This window comes from Tamandua tetradactyla, chromosome 5 (assembly GCF_023851605.1).
Source record: "Tamandua tetradactyla isolate mTamTet1 chromosome 5, mTamTet1.pri, whole genome shotgun sequence".
NCBI classification, from domain to species: domain Eukaryota; kingdom Metazoa; phylum Chordata; class Mammalia; order Pilosa; family Myrmecophagidae; genus Tamandua; species Tamandua tetradactyla.
This window is the reverse complement of record NC_135331.1, coordinates 43,908,871-43,928,419: the sequence shown is the minus strand read 5'-3', so window position 1 is coordinate 43,928,419 and position 19,549 is coordinate 43,908,871. Positions and strand designations below refer to the sequence as shown.

The window sequence follows — 19,549 nt, the reverse complement described above, 5'->3', positions numbered from 1 at the left end:
CATTTTAATATCTGGTAGTATCAAAACTCCCCTTGCCCTGCTTTTCTTTTGCAAAACTTTCTAAAATATGTATGTTATTTTTCAATAACAATTTTAGAATCAGTCTTATCTAATTAAAAAAAAATCTACTGGCATTTTAATTTTTAGATTAATTTGGAGAGAAATGACACCTTTAAAAATCCAGAAATAGACAGCACAATACTACCTAACTGTAATTCAATTTTGTTAAAACACTGAATGAAGCTGCATGTGAGAATGATAGAGGGAGGAGGGCTGGGGGCATAAATGAAATCAGAAAAAAAGATAGATGTTAAAGATTGAGATGGTATAATCTAGGAATGCCTACAGTGTACAATAATAGAGACTAAATGTACAAATTTTAAAAATGTTTTTGCATGAGGAAGAAGAAAGGAATGTCATTACTGCAGGGTGCTGTAAACATGGTAATTAGCATTTTAAAATGTCACCTTATATGTGAGACTAAAGCAAAAAATGTTTATTTGGTACAAAATTTATATTTTGACTAGTGCATTTCCTAATATAACTTATGTAGATAGTTTGATTGAACACCATAAGTACTTGGAATCTCAGGTAGGACATGAGATTTTGTTGGTTTGCCCAGAGTGATGCCCCGATGAATCCCAGAGTGATTTGATCAATGAATGGAAAAGTATTTGCAAAGCCCCCTTTGGGGAATGGTGAGAACGGGGAGAAATTCAAAACTTCCCCAAGTTGAATTCTTGATATTCTCACAAGCAGTGTGGACAACCAAAGCTATAGGCTGAGCCCCGAGTCTTGGGGTTTGTTCATATGAAACTTAAACCCTCAAAGGATAGGTCAAGTCTACTTAAAATTTAGGCCTAAGAGTCACCCACAGGAGAGCCTCTTTTGTTGCTCAGATGTGGCCTCTCTCTCCAGCCAACACAACAAGCAATCTCACACCCTCCCCCTGTCTTTGTGAGACATGACTCCCAGGGGTACTGACCTTCCTGGCACATGGGACAGAAATCCTAGAATGAGCTGAGACTCAGCATCAAGGGATTGAGAAAAACCCTAGAATGAGCTGAAACTGAGCATCAAAGGATTGAGAAAACCTTCTTGACCAAAAGGGGGAAGAGTGAAATGAGACAAAGTGTCAATGGCTGAGAGATTCCAAACAGAGTCCAGAGGTTATCCTGGAGGTTATTCTTACACATTGAGTAGATATCACCTTGTTATTCAAGATGTAATAGAGAGGCTGGAGGGAACTGCCTGAAAATGTAGAGCTGTGTTCCAGTAGCCATGCTTCTTGAAGATGATTGAATAACGATATAGCTTTCACAATGTGACTGTGTGATTGTGAAAACCTTGTGTTTGATGCTCCTTTTAATCTTGTCAACAGACGAGTAGAATATATGGAATAAAAATAAATAATAGGGGGAACAAATGTTAAAATAAATTTAGTTTGAAATGCTAGTGATCAGTGAAAGCAAGGGGTAAGGGGTATGGTAGGTATAATTTTTTTTTTCTGTTTTCGTTTCATTTCTTTTTCTACTGTTTTTTTATTCTTTTTCTGAATGGATGCAAATGTTCTAAGAAATGATGAATATGCAACTAAGCGATGATATTGTGAATTACTGATTATCTATGTTAATTTTTATTTCATTTGTCAATTTTTTTAATTAATAAATAAATTTTTTAAAAATTGAACATTTTTATTAAAGGACATAGTTTGTCCCTAATTCAGAGGAGTTAAAGTATTCTTCTATAGGTCCTACATATTTCTGAATAATAATGGAAGAGGAGCCATTCTTATTTTGTTTCTGATTTCAATGGAAATGAGTAAGTTTTTGTAAGGAAAGTTACCTTATATTTACATGTTCAATTCAAGATGAAAATATTAGGGAGATGTCAGAATTTTAAAACTTAATTTATAGTTAATTTAGCTCATTAAAACAATAATGTTGCAACATTCTCAGGTATAAGTCACAATGGTAAGACAGTATTAAACTCATTAGATTAATCTATCATAATTAAATAAATCCCAAAAGAGCAACTAAAATGGATATATCACACTCTGCAAATTCCCTAATGAAATGGTGGAATAACTCAACTAATTAGATTCTATCAAAATAATTTAAGTTTAGGGATGATCTTAAACTCATTAAGAGGAATTTTTATCCTAAAAATTATTAAAATATGTGAGTTTCAAGTACTTGCTCAAAGAAAATTAGTTTATGTCATACTTATGGCATAGTGTTTTTTACTAAAGGAAAACTTCTGGAATACTTACGCAATTGCACTATAGCACTTTCTCCATTTGTTGCAATGTAATGCAGTGTTTGTTCCCCATAGTAAGAAGCGCCTGTCTTGTCAACATCTGTACTAGCTATTACCAACACTGCAGTAGCTGTAATATAAAAACTTTAATTAGATTTAAAATATAAATTAACCTAAGGGTGACAAGAAAAATATGAAAAACATAAGAGCTCATCTAAATTCCCATTATATAAGCATGGATACACTTTGTTTTTCTATCACATAGGAATGTAAGTTTAAATTAACACTTGATAAACAGAAAAAGCATAAAATATATTTATCATACCTTTTTTATTCCAAAGCATTGTAACCTTATCAGCCTTAAAGAAACTTTTATTGGCTAAGGCTGCATGAGGTCCACCAAAGTTGGGGTACTGATATAATCTAACAAATGAAGGTGCACCCTTACTTCCTGGAACATAAACAGCCACCTAAGATATAGACATAAATATTATTTAATTTTTTAAGCTTATAAACTAAAATGTTTTTATAGTCCTGAAAACTGGGAAAAGGTTTAATCACACAATAATCCATATGAACAAACAAAAATATAACAATTACCTTGCATGGCTGGGGTCCAGGTGATAACACAAAATCATTAATTTTTTGCAAATGCAATTTATTTGCAATTGTACCTAAAAAAAAAAATTAAATGATATTAGGTTGATGAGAGAAGACAGCTAACAGGAGTACTTTAAACTCTGAAAGCATTATAAAAGGTTAATATAGCTATATTTTAATACTGCTCAATGTAGTCTCATGTAGGTGAGGCAGATCAATACAATGGAAAAGCACAGGCAGGAAGCAAGGCAGACTAGGCTTAAATTCCTACTCAGTTATTTTCTAGTTATGTGACCTTGGGCAAGTTATGTGATTATACTACCTACTCTTTTAAGAGCATAGTGCATACACATAGTAGGTACTACTGGTGGGCTCCTTTCTTTTGGAATGCTCTAAAGAGACTAAGAGGGGAAAGCAAGCTAACTCTAAAATAGTAGAGTAGGAGTGAATCTCAAAAGCAGGAAAAAGAAATGCACGGCTGTACTTATTGTTTGGATGATGTTTAAAATCAGCGTACATGCCATCTTTGGTACACGTAAACAAAGCCACCAATTCCTATTCTACTTTAACATACTCAAAGGTAAACAATCTTTAAATTAAAAAAAAAAGTAAAAATTCTTTAATGGTATGCTCTTAAGGAAAAAAAACTGCCAACATTTTTTCTTTAAATTATTTTCAGTAATCACGTGACTGTTGGTAGTGTTGGTATTCTGAGACTATTATGTGGATAACGTGGAACAAAGCAAATGAGTACGTATGTGAATGTGATATTTTCCCTGGTATCCCAGAAAAACAGGATTCTTGGTTTCAGAGGAAGGCAATATAGATATAAAACAGAAGAGGTTTAGTAGCAATCTTGTCTTTAATTCAAATGGAAGTTATCATATGAAATCATGATTTTTACACCTTTAAAAAAGAAAAGAAAAATGCCTAGAAACAATGATCAACTCTGTAGCAATGAAAACCCTAGAACCCAAATTGTGGTGTCTAAAAATCATTTTCCACTGAAAGGAACCAGGGTTTCTTGGAGATTTGGCCAATTCTAGGTATATAGCAGGAAAAAGGCAAGATGATCTCAGAACATCTTACATCTTATCTTACTATATAGTGAAGAAATCATTAAAAGCTTATTAGTCAAGGAAAGGACAATATAAACATTAATACAAATAATAATTGCAATGAACTGAAAAACATATATATTTAAATCCATGAGTTATTAAGGAGTGGAGGGGAAAACTGACTGCAAATGAGATGTGAGAAAAAGAACTCATTATTTTAAAACTGATAAATTAAGGCAAAGAATATTTTTTCTGATTTTACTATATACCATGTACCACTAGGTGGTAATTTCCCTTTATAGAAGTAGTCTAGCTAATAAATAAGGATCAAGGGAAGAAGAAGAATTAGTATATCACCAATTGGCAACCATAAATGAAATAACTGAACATTAATGACAGTCAACCTCACAAAATTAAAGATATTATGTAAGTTACTTGATAAAAGATTTAAACCCAACCTATGATGTAGCCTAGGCCTCACTGCACCCCCCCTCCCAAAAAAAGAACCTAAAGCTGATTAACTCTAGATCCAATTAGCAAGTTACAGAGGACAGATGCACATGTTAAATTACACCATGGAACAAAATAATAAAACTCAAGCTGTGGGTACATACACAAGACAACCTTGTTTCTTAAACAATGAATTACAAGGAGGAAAAAAAGATGGAGACAGAAACTATGGATTAAAAAAAAAGATATATAAACAATTGCAATGTATGGATGCTAAGCTTAAAAAATTATATTTGCAATTATTACAAATTTAAAAATGATCAGATACTGAATTTGAACAGTGACAAGATATTTAACAATTTGGGAAAAAATTAAGAGCCCCCAATCTTCAGAAACACATGCTAAAATATTTATAGGTAAAATTATATGATGTCTAGGATTTGCTACAGCATAGTAAGGGAGATGGTAGATGAAGAGATAAATGGATAGGTAGGAATGGCCATGGACTAACAACTGTTGGGAAAAAATGTCTACTTTTCTGTTTGAAATTCTCTACAATGAAATTTTTTTAATTTAAAAATTGGTGTCACAGAATTTTATTAGCAATTAAAGTCTGGAAGAGGTATTCAAATGACTTAATTTAATAGTAATTATTAAATAATAAAAGACTATTATAAGAGAAAACCTATGTGTTACAGAATTTCACTAGCATTTAGACTTACAAAGAGTTATTCCAATGAATTAACATAATAGCGATTAATAAATTAATACTATTTATGAGAACCCTACAATGCTAAATAAGGTAATGAAAACTATATATATAGATTCACAAATAATAAAATTATTTCATAAACCTTCCCATACTAAAATTGTTGTTTTCAAAGAAGTGAACTTCATTGTTAACATTTCGGGCACAAATGGTTTCATCTTCTGACCAGGATGGACACCTAACATTGAAAAGAAAAAGTTAAAAAAATAATTTAGACAGAATATAATTTTGTTGTTCACATGTTAAAATTTGTGATATTGCTTACTGTTTAAGAAAAAATACTTATTTTTGCTATAATGGCTTAAGTTAAGATTCCTACATATGGTCTCTGAGGTCTAGTTTTTTGTCTGACAAGGTATTTTGAAATTCATATCACTAAAACAAATACTCAATGCAGATATTTACATTTTAATATTTTGTTAAGAATTAGTTCTTTAAAACATTTAATTACCAATTTTGCATTTTTTTCTGAATGAAAGATTTCAAACATGTCCCAGTTTTCACATCATAAAGTTGTAGGTTGGGTATTCCAGCTGTGCCATCTCTAGAGGCTGCAATAAAAATAAATTTTTTGCATTAATTGTTTCCCAACATTTTAAAAAATATATCATTCTTAAAAAAATTTTGTACCAGATTACACAGATCAAGGAAAAGGATTGCTTTAAATCTCTCCCCCCTAGCCTTAATTATGGACTTAATCATCCATTCTTAGAGCCGTGACAATATGACAGCGGTTTAAGAGCAAAAGTCCAGTGTCTCCGAAAATGAGACAATTACTACAGATTTTAAGAATACTTAAGAGATCTCTTGTTTATCAAGTTTAACATGGTTTAAATGAAAAACAGATTAAGTCACTTATCAATAAGGCCTGCATCTATAAGTAGTCCATGCAAAAAAATTATATAAAACCACTCATAATTCACAAATGAGTCTCAATTTCCGTTTTATTTTCTTGGACAAATAAAATTCATTAGAGCCCATGGCTCTTAAAATAGCAAACCAGAAGGTTTAGAACCCAATAATGAACTATTTTATATTTAATTCATCAATATCCACTCCTTATTTATGAAGCACCACTATATAAAATGTTCATAAAATATATTATTACTAGATATCTTCAAACACATTAGAAAAAATGGCACATTTTCTACTTTTTTTTGTCATATCATACCTATCTGTTGAATGTTTTATCTACTATACTTCCTCTTCCATTTATAAAGATAAATTTAAGACATTCTCTATTTTAAAAGTCATTATTCTTCTTAATTTTTAAGGACTATTCATATTCAATAATTATATACCTCCTAAATTTTCCTTTGAGGATTTTCTTTTCATCCATCTCATAACAGATCTTTTCACTAACTTATTATACTTTGAAATTACTTAAACTACCTTGTATTTGGAGAGTAAAAGATTCACTGCTGATTAAAAATGTTCACAAATACTATTCACTATCATAAAGACTAATTACTTTAATATGAGGTTATAAACTGCTTTCATATTTTCTAACCGAATTTAATTGGTTCTATCAACATATCTTTACAATTGGAAAATACTTACTAGTATAAGGCTGCCACGCTGCCAGGACAGTATTTTTTGGCGAGAACTCAAGGCAAACCGTCTTTGGGAGGTCGAAGGAGTGCAGTGGTCCCTTGTTAGTGACACTGATAATATTTACTCTGGTTTCAAAAGAAATTACTTCAGCAGTGAATACTGTTTTATAATAGCCAACACTAACCAAAGCAGTCACACCTCTTTTCAAATTTAGCTCACTCTAATGAGTTCATTTTTTCACAAAAATCAATTTGTAGTTAGTTCTACAAAATACCCAGTAAATACCTTAACTAAAAAAGAAGTGAGCACTCTACCAAAAGGCTCCTGTGTAGGGCTGCTAATGGAGAATAATGTAAATTAGCCAGAATATGCAATAAATGATTCCTTCTACAGCTGAAAAGAAACAACTGGATCTTAAAGGGAACTCAGCTAAATTACAGAGAAGCCGATGTATGTCATACCAACAGGAAAGCAGCGTTAACTAGAGGTATAGCAAAAATATTTTTTGAATAAATGGTAGCTGTAGAAGCTATGGAAATCAGCAAGGAGACTTAGAAGTCTACTAAAATTTTAGAGGATGTCTTCAAAAGGTACAACTTTAAGAATTATAGCATTATAGTAATGACAAAAATAAAAAATAGTATAATAAAAGCAGTTTCCATTTGTTAGAGGCTTTTCATGTGTCTTGTACTGGCCTAAGCAGTTCACATATGTTTTCTCATTTAACCCAAACAACAGTCTTAGGAAATAGGTATTATCATCTCCATTTTACAAATGGTAAAACTGAGGCTTAGGAAAATTAAGTGATTTGCCCAAGATCTTACTATTGATAAATCTCATAGCCTAGCTTTGAAATAAGTTTTGCCTGACTTGCTTTTGGGCACTACACTAAACACTTTGGGGTTAAAAAAAAAAAACAACTTCATCTTTTCCCAGAAACTGCTTTAAAGTCACTTTGTTTCACTCAGTTTTGAGAAGGACATTGAGGTTAGGATAATCAGTAACTGATAAGAATGTAATTACTGCATACTGTTTAAATACACACATAAAAAGTGACGTACCCATGTAAAATTCTTTACAACTTACTTTAAATTACATATTTTAGGATTAAATAAAGCTTTCATTTTTTCAAATTGTTGTTATCAACCTTTAATAATTATTCTTAGTTTAATGAAGGGTATTAGTTTTGATTAAAAATAAAACCTTTCCCTTATGTAAGGGAAAATTTGTGTTTCTGACTTAGTTAACTACTAACTCACTAAAAACTACAATTAATATATTAGGTCTGATTCACTTGGTCCTGGAACAATATGTACTATGTGGTCACACTTTAAAAGGCTAAGTGGGAATATAAATAGGATAGTACATAAAATCATTAATGATAATTGCCAAGGTGAAAAGAAACTTATTTAATAAATTTTAAAGCTAGCAAAATAAGGGTGACTTCAGAAAGATAATAAGCAATTAAAGAAGTATGATATATCCCATTAGAAGGTAAATTTCAATTAATTCTTAGTTCATTCCTAAAAAAAATATGGATAGAAAAATCCTCAAAAACCCACATCACCAAAAGAAATAAGAAAAACTAAGAGTATAGCCTATCCTTGAGGCTGAGATTCAGACTGGTCTGCAAGGACTGTGAACAGGATCTAACAGGATTATATTGTTCATAATTTGAGAACAGTAGTTTATTGTCTAGATTCAGTAACTTCAAAAAAACAAAATGATTACTCCAAGCTGACCCTATAATAAAAAGACTTCAGAATACATTACCACTGTGCAAAGAACAGCATTTCAAAAGTACTTTTCAAACTACTGCATACATTTTTTTCTCCTTACAGGATTATATCTGATTAAAAACAACATACATAACGTTTTAACCAAGCAACAAATATTTAATATTTTCCTGGTTCTGTGAACTGAAATGCTATAGTGACACTTGAAAAATTAAAAAGGCTTGGTTTTCATAGCATACAAGGGAAGCTTGATAAGACCAAGAGCAGATTTCTCAGCAGGAACCATGGAGGTGAAAAGGGAGTGCTATGATATGTTTTTGATACTGAAAGGGAAAAACTTCCAGACAAGAGTTTTATATCCACTGAAACTGTGCCTCCAAAATGAGGGAGACCCACCAACAGGAGACAACAGTATCTAGTTTCCTCACCAGCACTGGGTGGGTGTATGCTTCTGTTTCTACCAAATCTGACAGGTAAAAATGGCATTTTGTTTCCATTTATATAACCTGACTACAAATGAGATTGTGCTTTTTATTTTGTATATTTATTACTCATCTGAAATCAGTGAACTGCCTTATCAGATCTTCGATATTTTTGCACTGAATTATGTGTTTTTTTCTAATTAGTTTATGTAACATTTTTCCTAATACAGAAGATGATTAAGCCCTTTCTCTAAAAAAAAGGCTTGGTTTTCTTAGTGAAATTATGGATATTTAATAAAAATATTTATTTTTTTGCAAGACCAATTCAATAAACTGATACTTTATGTAACAGATTATACTTAACATAATAACTCAAAAGTTATGCTACATGTATAATCTATAAAATACTTAGATAATATATTTTTATATACAATAAAAGAATAACCATAGCTAGTTGTTATCAATTTAACAGCAAAGGTAAAAGGCATCCAAATCTAAGGCAAAAAAAGCAAAGAGAATTATTCTCTAAATGTTAGTGCAGAAATTAAGAAGCCTCAAATAATAGGGCACCATTTCGAAAAATCTCCAACTTCTTCAAAAGAAAAAGAAGAAAGCATTAAATTAATTGCCCTTTTTAACATTTTGAATTTTAATTCAAAGTATTTTGATAAATAAATCAGGGCACATAAACAGAAACTAACAACTTGGGAGGTAGAGATAAAGTCTAATTACATCATGACATTAAAAGATAGATTTTACTAATGATACCCAAATACATGCCATTCAAATAATGCTAGATATGCTTTATGATCATGATACACATATAAAATATGTTTCATAAATGAACACTAACTTTTCTCCGTTGCCCCAGGCAAACACGGTCCCATCATTACTGAAGGTATAGACTTTGCAATTTTTCCCAGACTCCCTGAAAAATGACCAAAAAAATGTTTACATTAATGCTTCTCAAAAATCTGATTACAATATCCACAATCTTAATTTAATAATTAATAACTCAAATAAATTTTAGAAATGAATTCCACAATACCTGAGTCTGTCAAAATACTTTAATCTCTCAAGATGTAGTATCGATGACAACTGTAAAGTAATCTGGTCACAGTAAGGTATTTAACCTCCAAAAAAAGTTCTGGCCTTTATCCTACTACTAGGAACATCCTTGACATTTCTCATGTTTTCATGAGGGTCCCTGGGCCAAGCCTGACAGTTCATATGCTGATGAGGGGAGGGGATCAGCCTCACCAGTAGTTTTAGAGCGGAGAGGGTCCTACCCACATGAAATGGTGGGAACTCCCATTTTGTAAACAGCTGGTCAGAAGTGGAGGTAGCTTGGACCTCCAAATTTTGTGACTGATGCCTTGAAGGGCAATCTTGTAGAATAGTGCTCCTTCACATGTGGAGTCTGGTCTAACACCAGTTAGGCAGAGTTAAATTAAAGAACTGAACTGTAGAAGTGAATTGCAGCTGATGACTGAAGTTACTATAACTTATACCATTGGGTGTATGATGTTTTTGCCGTCTGGGTAGCTGAAAATTGACTTTAAAATTACTTTTTAATAATTATTTTGGGTGAATGATTATAAAAAAGTTATAGTAGTTAAGCAGAACTAAATTGCAGCTGATGACTGAAGTTATTACAGTTTATACCATTAGTGTTTGAAATTTCTGCAGTCCAGGTAGCTGAAAACTGACTTAATACTTCTTTTTTAAAATTATTTTAGGTGAAAACCCAAAATGTAAGTGAATGTGAAAGTTATCCCCCATCAACTAGATCCTGAAAGGGCTGAAAGATTTCAAGATGGAGTCTTTGTGGAAAATGCTCCTGACCCTTTCTAACAAAACATTAGTGGACAGAATATCCTCAAAACAAGTGCCCCTGGATTTGAAGGACAAAGAACTTCTATCAACTTAATATACATAGAAACAGAAACATTATTAACAAGAACATTTTCATATTAAATAAATGCTGATTGTTCTACACCAGAAACGGAATGACTTTTAAAAAGGGGAATTTAGTTAAAGTTGCTAGTTTACAGTTCTAAGGCCGATTAAAATGTCCCAATGTAAAACATTTAAAATGTCCCAGTTAAAACTAGTCTACAGAAATGTCCAATTTAAGGTATCCAGGGAAAGATACCTTGGTTCAAGAAGGCCAATGAAGTTCAGGATCTTTCTTTCAAGTGAGAAGGCACATGGCAAATACAGTCAGGGTTTCGCTTTCATCTGGAAGGGCACATGGCGAACACGGAGTCATCTGCTAGCTTCCTCTCCTGACTTTGTTCATTTCATGAAGCTCCCCAGGAGGCATTTCCCTTCTTCATCTCTGAAGGTCGTTCGTGGACTCTGCTTCTTGTGGCTATGTCGTTCTGCTCTGCTCTCTTTTAATCTCTCTCATTCTTCAAAATGTTTCCTTTTTATAGGACTCCAGTAAACCAATCCAGACCCACTCAAATGGGTGGAGACACATCTCCCCTAATTCAGCTTAACAACCACTCTTGATTGGGTTGCATCTCCAGGGAGATGATCTAACTACATAGTATTGAATAGGGATTATTCTGCCTCTAGGAAACAGGATTTTGATTAAAACATGTTTTTCTAGGGTACATGCATCCTTTCAAACCAGCACATTCCACCCTCTGGACCCTAAAAAAGACATGTTTTCCCCATATACAAAATACATTAATTTCATAGCAATATCAGAAATCCTTAAACAATTTCAGTTTAGCAATACAAATGAAATACAAAGTTAGAAACAGTACAAACTCCTATCAAAGTTAGCTACAGGCATGGTCTAAGGCAAAATTATCCTCTGGCTCTGGACCTGTGAAATTCAGAATTAATTATTTGCTGCCAACACGCAAAGGAGGAACAGTCATAGGATACATATAGCCATTTCCATAAGGAGGAAGGAACACAGGGGTCACTGGACCCATACAGTTTCGAAAACCCGCACAGCCAAGTCCATTAGATTTCAAGGTTTGAGAGTCATTTATCTTCGGAATGCCTCCTGGCGAGTTTCATGAAACAGGAAGCCAGGAGAGAAAGTTAGCAGAGGACACCATGTTCGCCATGTGCTCCTCCAGATGAAAGAGAAACCCTGATTGTGTTTGTCATGTGCCTTCTCACTTGAGAGAGACCCTGAACGTCACTGGCCTTCTTGAACCAAGGTATCTTTCCCTGGATGCCTTAGATTGGACACATTTCTATAGATTTGTTTTAATTGGGACATTTTAAATGTTTTAAATTGGGACATTTTAATCAGCCTTAGAACTGTAAACTAACAACTTATTAAACTCCCGTTTCTAAAAGCCATTCCGTTTCTGGTATATTGCATTCCAGCAGCTAGCAAACTAGAACACTGATGTTGGATTCTTGTACAAAAAACAGACTCAAGGAAATCAGACTTCTTGGCAATATTCTACCAAGTGAACATCAAAACTCCAAGGATTGTGCCTCTCAACCAGAGATGCTCACTGTGAGTATATTTTCCAGTGATGATGAGGACTCAAATAGAAATGCCTATTTGTATACATGTAGATATCCATATGTGTACTCACATAACATCAGAATTTCAATGATTATAAATGCTTGAATTGTTAAATAAATTGGCACTCAGAACTGATCAGTATATACTCTTGCAGTAGACTGAATTATGTACATCAAAAAGACAAATCCACTGTAAACAGGACCTTTTGGAAATATTATTTTTTAGCTAATGTTTGGTCAAAATGAAAGAAGGTATGCTTTAATCTGTAGTAGTGGAGGTCTTAAAAGAGAAGTGAGAGAGAACCTGAGTCAGGAACTGGAAATTCTGGGAAACCGAAAGGACAGACACAAGGAAAGAGAGATTGCCATGTGATGGGAAGTAGAGACGCAAGCCAAGAAACCCCAAAGAATGCTGCAAGCCATGAAGCATCCAGACTTCAGGAAGAAAGCGCGGCCCTGCAAAAGCTTTGATTCTGGACTTCTAGCCTTTGAAACCATGAGCTAGCACATTCCTGTTAAGCAACCACGTGCTGTGGTATTTGTCATAGAAGCCTGGCAAACTAAGACACCTCTTTAAACTGATACTATCTTTGCATTAATTCGTCTTAAGTATTTCTGCAGCCACACAATAATTATAGCTTACAATCAGTTTGTAGTTATCTAAACATATTTTCCCTCTCTCACATAATAAGTTTTGCCCAATATTTACCCCATTCTGTACTTCTGAAAATCATTTCTGAACCTTAAAGCAGAATTTTATAATTATCCTTATTAAATTCTACCCTTTATAGGTGCAGATATTTGTAACTGTTATATCTTCTTGATATATAGATACTTTTATCAATATATAATGTCATTTTCCCCTCTTTAAGCAGTTTTTTACTTAAAGTCCTTTTTGTCTGATATTACTGTGGCCACCCTGCTCTATTTTGGCTATTTGCATGTTATATATATATTTTTTAACATTTTTTCACTTTTAACCTTGATTTGAGGTGAGCATTCTACCACTGAATCACCCACTTTTAACCTTGATTTAAAGTGGGTTTCTAGTGAACAGCTTACAGTTTGGTCATGCTTTTTTTTAATCAATGAAAGGTACTAGATTTTGTCACGTCCCGTTTCTGTGACAATTGAGAAAATCATGCCAATTTCTATTGGATTATTTTTTGTTGTTGCTGCTGTTGTTGCTGTTATTTACATGGGCAGGTACCGGGAAACAAACCTGGGTCTCTGGCAAGGCAGGCAAGAATTCTGCCACTGAGCCACCATGGCACCACCCAATCTGTAACTTTTGATTACGTAATTTCAATCACTTACATTTAAAGTGGCTTACTGATAATACAGGAGCTATTTCTATTCTATGGTTTTTGTAAGTTTCATAACCTTTTTGCCACTCACTTCTATTTACTGTCTATTTCTGTATTTAATTTGCCTTTTGTAGTGAATCCTTTAGAACTTCTTCTCTTTTTCCTCTATAAAAATATTTTCCAATGTTTTCTATGTGACTGTAGTGGGATTTAAATTTAACATCTTAAATGTATAACAATTTTGTTTGATTGGATACTAACTTAACTTCATTAGCATATCAAAACTATGTTCCTATATGCCTCTGTTCCCCCATTTTGTAGTTCTTGTCACAAGGTACATATTTACACATTGTAAGTCTAAAGTCAGTGATTTATCATTACTTTTCGTGCATTTGCATTTTCTACCTTGTAGAAAGAAAAAGTAGATTTACAAAACAAAAAAATACAATGGTACTGGCATTAAAAAAAAAATTCTACCATTTAGATTTTGGCCTATCATTCCAGCCTACTAAGACCCACTTAAGCTTTTCTCTCTCCTGAAAATATTAGTCAATCCTCAGATTTGTGTAATGTGTAAATTATAAAGCACTTTTTTAAACTATAATCTAAATAATTTATAAGAATACTGAATCAGCTCTAAAGAGGATGCTGTGGTTCCACCAAAGTACATTTCCTCAAACTACAATCAACTCAAAATCAGATGAATTCATAATTCATAACCAACATCAACAATTTCCTTCATTCAACCCAAACTCTCATTTTTAACTTTTCTAAAATCAAGTTTATAGTTCTATTATTCTTAACAAGCTCATCATTTTGACACCAATAATCACCCCCTTAACTCAATGTTTACAAAGTGTTCATTTAATAATTCACTCTAGAATAGGTAGGATGAAGGCAAGTTTTATTAGTCTATAGAATCCAAAATTCAATTATTTTCTTAATTTTGGCAACTGCATAATTTTCTCCATTTCCTTCTGGTACAATTTCTTAAATGAAAAATTTCAAACATACACAAAAATAAAGAAAAGGTATAATAAACATTCACCCCATGCATTCATCACCTAAGTTAAATAATTATTAATTTACAACCAATCTTCTTTACTCTACCTTACAACTTTTTTTTTAATACCAGAGTATCATTTATTTATTAATTTTATTTTGATTTTTTCCACAGTATTTTTTTTAACTTTTCTATTATAAAATATAAAATACATACAAAGCAAAGAAAGAAAAAAGCAATAATTTTCAAGCACACTTGAACAAGTAGTTACAGAACATATCCCAGAGTTTGTCATGGACTACCATTTCACCATCACAGATCTTTCCTTCTAGTTGCTCCAAAACACTGGAGGCTAGAAGGAATATAATAATAGAGTAATTCAGCAGTCATATTCATTTGCTGAATTTTATTTCCTCTATCATGCCTCCTCCTTCTTTGATCCTTCTCCCAGTCTGCAGGAATCTTTGAGCAATGCCTGTTCTGTTTCTGTTGAGAAGGGGTGTTTGCACTAAAGGATAGGGGGATATAATTAATTATCTTGGAGAGGCTGGTAGCTCTGGATTTCAGAATTTATCTGACCTAGGAACCCTCTGGGAATTATAGGTTCCAGGGAAGCAAACTTAGTGCATGAAGCCTTTATGGAGTCTCAGTTTGAGCCCCAGGTGTTTTAAGAATCAACAGGAGTGATGTTGGTTAGGGTTTAGCAAACCAAGGCAATTAGCACTATCTAACTGAAGCTAAGAATATCCTCCAGAATAGCCTCAACTCCATTTGAGCTCTCTTGGCCACTGATACCTTATTTTATTACTCTCCTTTCCCCTTTTCTGGTCCAGAAGGCATTGTTGATCCCATGGTGCCAGGGTCAGACTCATTCTCAGGAGTCAAACCCACATTGTCAGAGAGATTTTTACCCCTGTATGTCTTGTTCCACGTCGGGGGGGAGGGTAATGATTTTCCTTACAGCATTGGGGTTAGAGAGAGAAAGATGCCACATCTGAGCAACAAAGGAAGTTTCCTGGAAGCACCTCCTAGGGCTCATTATAGTCTTAACTTCTCCCCTACAGAAATAAATTTCATGAGGGCAAGTCTCAAAATCAAAGACTTGAATCTGGGCACACAGAAAAAAACACCAAGCTCTCATTTCTCTCGGTGTGGGTGGAGCTCCTCTGTTAGCAGTATAGAACAATCTGGATATTGCCTGATTCTCTGCATCCAAATACCAGCTCAGCCACACACCAGCTGTGTGACCTCAGGAAAATCACTTAACCTCTCTGGGCAGTTTATTCATCTATAAAATGGGAATCATCATAGGTTCATACTTCATGAGATTTGTAAAAGAATTAAATGAGTTCACAGTGGTAAAGCGTTTAGAATAATACCTGGCACATTGTAAGTACTCTATAAGTGTTTGTTAAATAAAGTAAATACTCTGAAAAAAACCAATCAGGAGCTTGGCTTATTTTCTTGGGAGTCCCCAATGATTGAAAGGGTATCTGGGGTTTGCAAGATGGGAAAGTTTAATAGTTCCATATATATATATATATATATATATATATATATATATAGTTATTTCCTTTGAACCTTCAAGGGACTCTACCAATACTTTTTAATTATCAGCCCACCACATTCTGAAATGTATGCTGGTATTACATTATACAGAATTACAAGGCTTTGTTCCATTCTGGACTCCAGAAGTTTGGGTTATTTAAATGAGCTATCCAGACAGTCTGATTTAGATTATGTGTTACCAAAAATTTAGGTCTAGACATAATAAACCTCTCTGCCTTTGATCCCATATAGTTACTGAAAGTCTAGAGTACACACACTATCATCTTTTACTCTGTATTCTAATGTACACCTTAGACCCAGTTAAACTGGCTTTGTTCTTAACTTTAACTGAGACCTGATATTTTTCAGTTACTTTAATTTTATTATATATAGCTATATTAACTTTCAGGGCTGCAGCACTCCATTTCTGGGTCATAGGCGTTACTCAAAGTTCCAGGGAAATACCAGCTGATATGCATAGAGCTCAGTGTCTCAGAATCTAGAAATATATGTACAACTTCAGACAAAGTGTGGCTGCTATAAGGACTTACAATCTAGGCTCCCACTTTCTTATAAATATTTTCTGAAAGAGACCTTAACATATTTGTTCTTCTGTTTATGGCATACTTTGCACAACACATTGCTCCCAAAGTTTACTCAGTTCATTACATGCCTCTCAAAAACATCCTTCCTTTCAGTCACACCATATTTCATCATAAAAACATAGCATAGATTGCCATTCTGCTTCTCAACCTTTGTACCATTCAGCTCCCTCCATCTTGTACTGGACAACACGGATAATGTCTGTAATAAACAAACCATGTCTTACACTAGTCTCACTTGGTGTACAATCAGCAACACTCTCAATTTTAGACAATTTTTATTGGTCTGTAACAACAAAGAACCAAGAAGCACAGCTTCAGGAACTATCAAATAACTACCCCTTGTCACTTGTCCCTTCCCCCTAATTGGTTGTCCCTGGTAGTGCTGTGGTGCCATTGATGTCTTCTGTTACTTACTGGTCATAGCATGCATTTTTTAGTTTTCCCCTATACCCCTCTACTATTGACTCGTTATCCACCACTGAATCTTTGGAACAGTTCATGTGAGAACTTATTTATAACTGTAGATTTAATCAGTGGGATATATGGCACTATACATCCCCTTTCAATCATACTCACTTTCAATATGGCAATGTTATCTACAACCCCACTAATTAGTTACCACCACTTCTATCTATTTTCTTGTATTTAGGTTCCACCTCATTGAGTAGCCTTTCCCCCATGTCGAGGCTTTGTGTACCTTTAGGAATGCTATATTTTACAGTGTAACCTCGGAGATAACCTTTATCAGAGTCATAATAGCAATTCATACAGTATCTGTCCTTTTGTCTGACTCATTGCAGTTCTGCATTATGTCCTCAAGGTTCACCCATGTTGTCATATGCTTTAGGACCTCATTTTACCCTACTGGTACATAATATTCCATCATATGTCTATACTACATTTTGTTTATTCATTTTTCTGTTGACGGACACTTGGATTATTTCCATCTTTTGGCAACTGTGAATTGCGCTGCTATGAACATCAGTGTGCAAATGTGTGCTTGTGTCACTGCTTTCAGCTCTTCTGGGTACATACTAAGTATTGGTGTAGCCAGGTTAGAAGGCAACTTATTATTTAGTTCTCTGAGGACTCCGCAAACTGTTTTCCACAGCAGCTACACCATTATACATTTCTAGCAACAGTGTATTTCAATGACACATCCTCTCCAACATTTGTAGTGCTGTTGTTTAATAGCAGCCAATCCTATAGCTGTGATAGCTTATTGTCATCTTGATTTGCATTTTCCTTATAGCTAATGAAAATGAGCATCTCTTTATATGTTTTTTAGCTATCCCTGTTTGCTCTTCAGAAAAGTATCTATTCATATCCTCTGCCCATTTTATAAGTGGATTAATTGGGTTGTTTGTTCTTTTGTTGTTGAGGATATAAAACCTTTATCTGATCCATGGTTTCCAAATATTTTCTCCCATTGAGTCGGTTGCCTCTTCACCTTTCTGACAAAGTCCTTCGAGGCACAGAAGCTCTTGACCTTCAGGAATCCTCATTTGTCTTTTTTTTTTTTTTTTTTGCTGCTTGTGTTTTAGGTATAAAGTTTAAGAAGATACCTCCTATTATAAGATCTTGAAGATGATTCTCTGCATTTTTTCTAGAAATTTATGGTACTGGCTCTTACATTTAGGTCTTTAATCCATTTTGAATTAATTTTTGTATGGGGTGTAAGATAGGAATCCTCACTCATTCTTTTGAATGCCAGAGTATTTTAAAACAAGAACCAGATATTACGGCATTTCACTCTATATTTCAATATGCATTTCTAATTGATACAGATATATTTTAAAAACATAATCATCACAATGCCATTTCATCTCACAAAATTAACAATAACCCCTTCATACTGTCTAACACCCAGTACTTGGCTTGGGTATCTGGGGTTTTTAGAAAGCTCCCCAGGTCATTCCAACATGCAGTCAAATCTGAGAACCACTTGTCTAGAAGCCCGAATCAGGTTTTTATTTAGGCAAGTTATTCATAGCTGCAACGTACCATGTAGTTCCTATTACAGCTCTTAGGAGGCACATAATGTCTGGTTGGTTATTACACCCTTGATGATGCTGAGACTGTTCTGGACTCAGTTATGTATCTCTTCAGATTCATTCAGATCTTCCTGCTCTCAACTGGCCACCTCATCTCCTAACACCACTGGTTATTTCAGACTCTCTCTAGCTAAGGCTGCACTTCAATAACAGGCAGAGGAGCTCTGGCACTCAGGTTCAACCTGAATGACCAAAAAAAGTTCTTGCTGAAAATGAGTTTGTTACCTTTCCTTCCCTCAACAAACTGTTACAAAGCACAGTGGTTCTATACAGCCTCTCCGGAGACATTTTGCATGACCAAGCAACTGGTTATATTTTGTGAGGCTGTATGCACTTTATCTTGTGTTTATTTGTGCTTCTTTCCTGTCTCACTTCCCTTTTTTTCTTACTCCTACTGCCTAGAGATTGCACACCCAAATAGAATATACCACATAAAGTTTAACTCAGACTCTGCTTTCCAGAGCAGTGCTTCTCAAATGTTAACATGAATACAAATCACCTGAGGATTTTGTTAAAATACATTTTATTTTTTATTTTTAACTTTTCTTTATTGTATAGTAAAACATATATAAAAAGCAAAACATAAAAAGCAACAGTTTTCAAAGGACTCTTCAACAACTGGTTACAGGATAGATCCCAGAGTTTGTCATGGGCTACCATACAATCTTCTCATATTTTTC

The 19,549-nt window shown here is 33.8% G+C and overlaps 1 protein-coding gene across 2 annotated transcripts in view; it reads right to left on the bottom strand.

Moving 5' to 3' along the window:
• EIF2A (eukaryotic translation initiation factor 2A) overlaps window positions 1–19,549 on the bottom strand; it is a 70,331-nt gene that overhangs the window by 36,624 nt on the left and 14,158 nt on the right. The window contains exons 3-9 of one of the 2 annotated variants that reach the window (XM_077160770.1): window positions 9,702–9,776; window positions 6,697–6,815; window positions 5,588–5,687; window positions 5,232–5,314; window positions 2,860–2,933; window positions 2,585–2,729; window positions 2,273–2,389 (exon numbers count right to left, since the gene is read on the bottom strand). In XM_077160770.1, the coding sequence (XP_077016885.1) occupies window positions 2,273–2,389; window positions 2,585–2,729; window positions 2,860–2,933; window positions 5,232–5,314; window positions 5,588–5,687; window positions 6,697–6,815; window positions 9,702–9,776 (713 nt within the window). The remainder of the gene's footprint in view (window positions 1–2,272; window positions 2,390–2,584; window positions 2,730–2,859; window positions 2,934–5,231; window positions 5,315–5,587; window positions 5,688–6,696; window positions 6,816–9,701; window positions 9,777–19,549) is intronic. The other variant, XM_077160771.1, reaches the window with a different exon arrangement.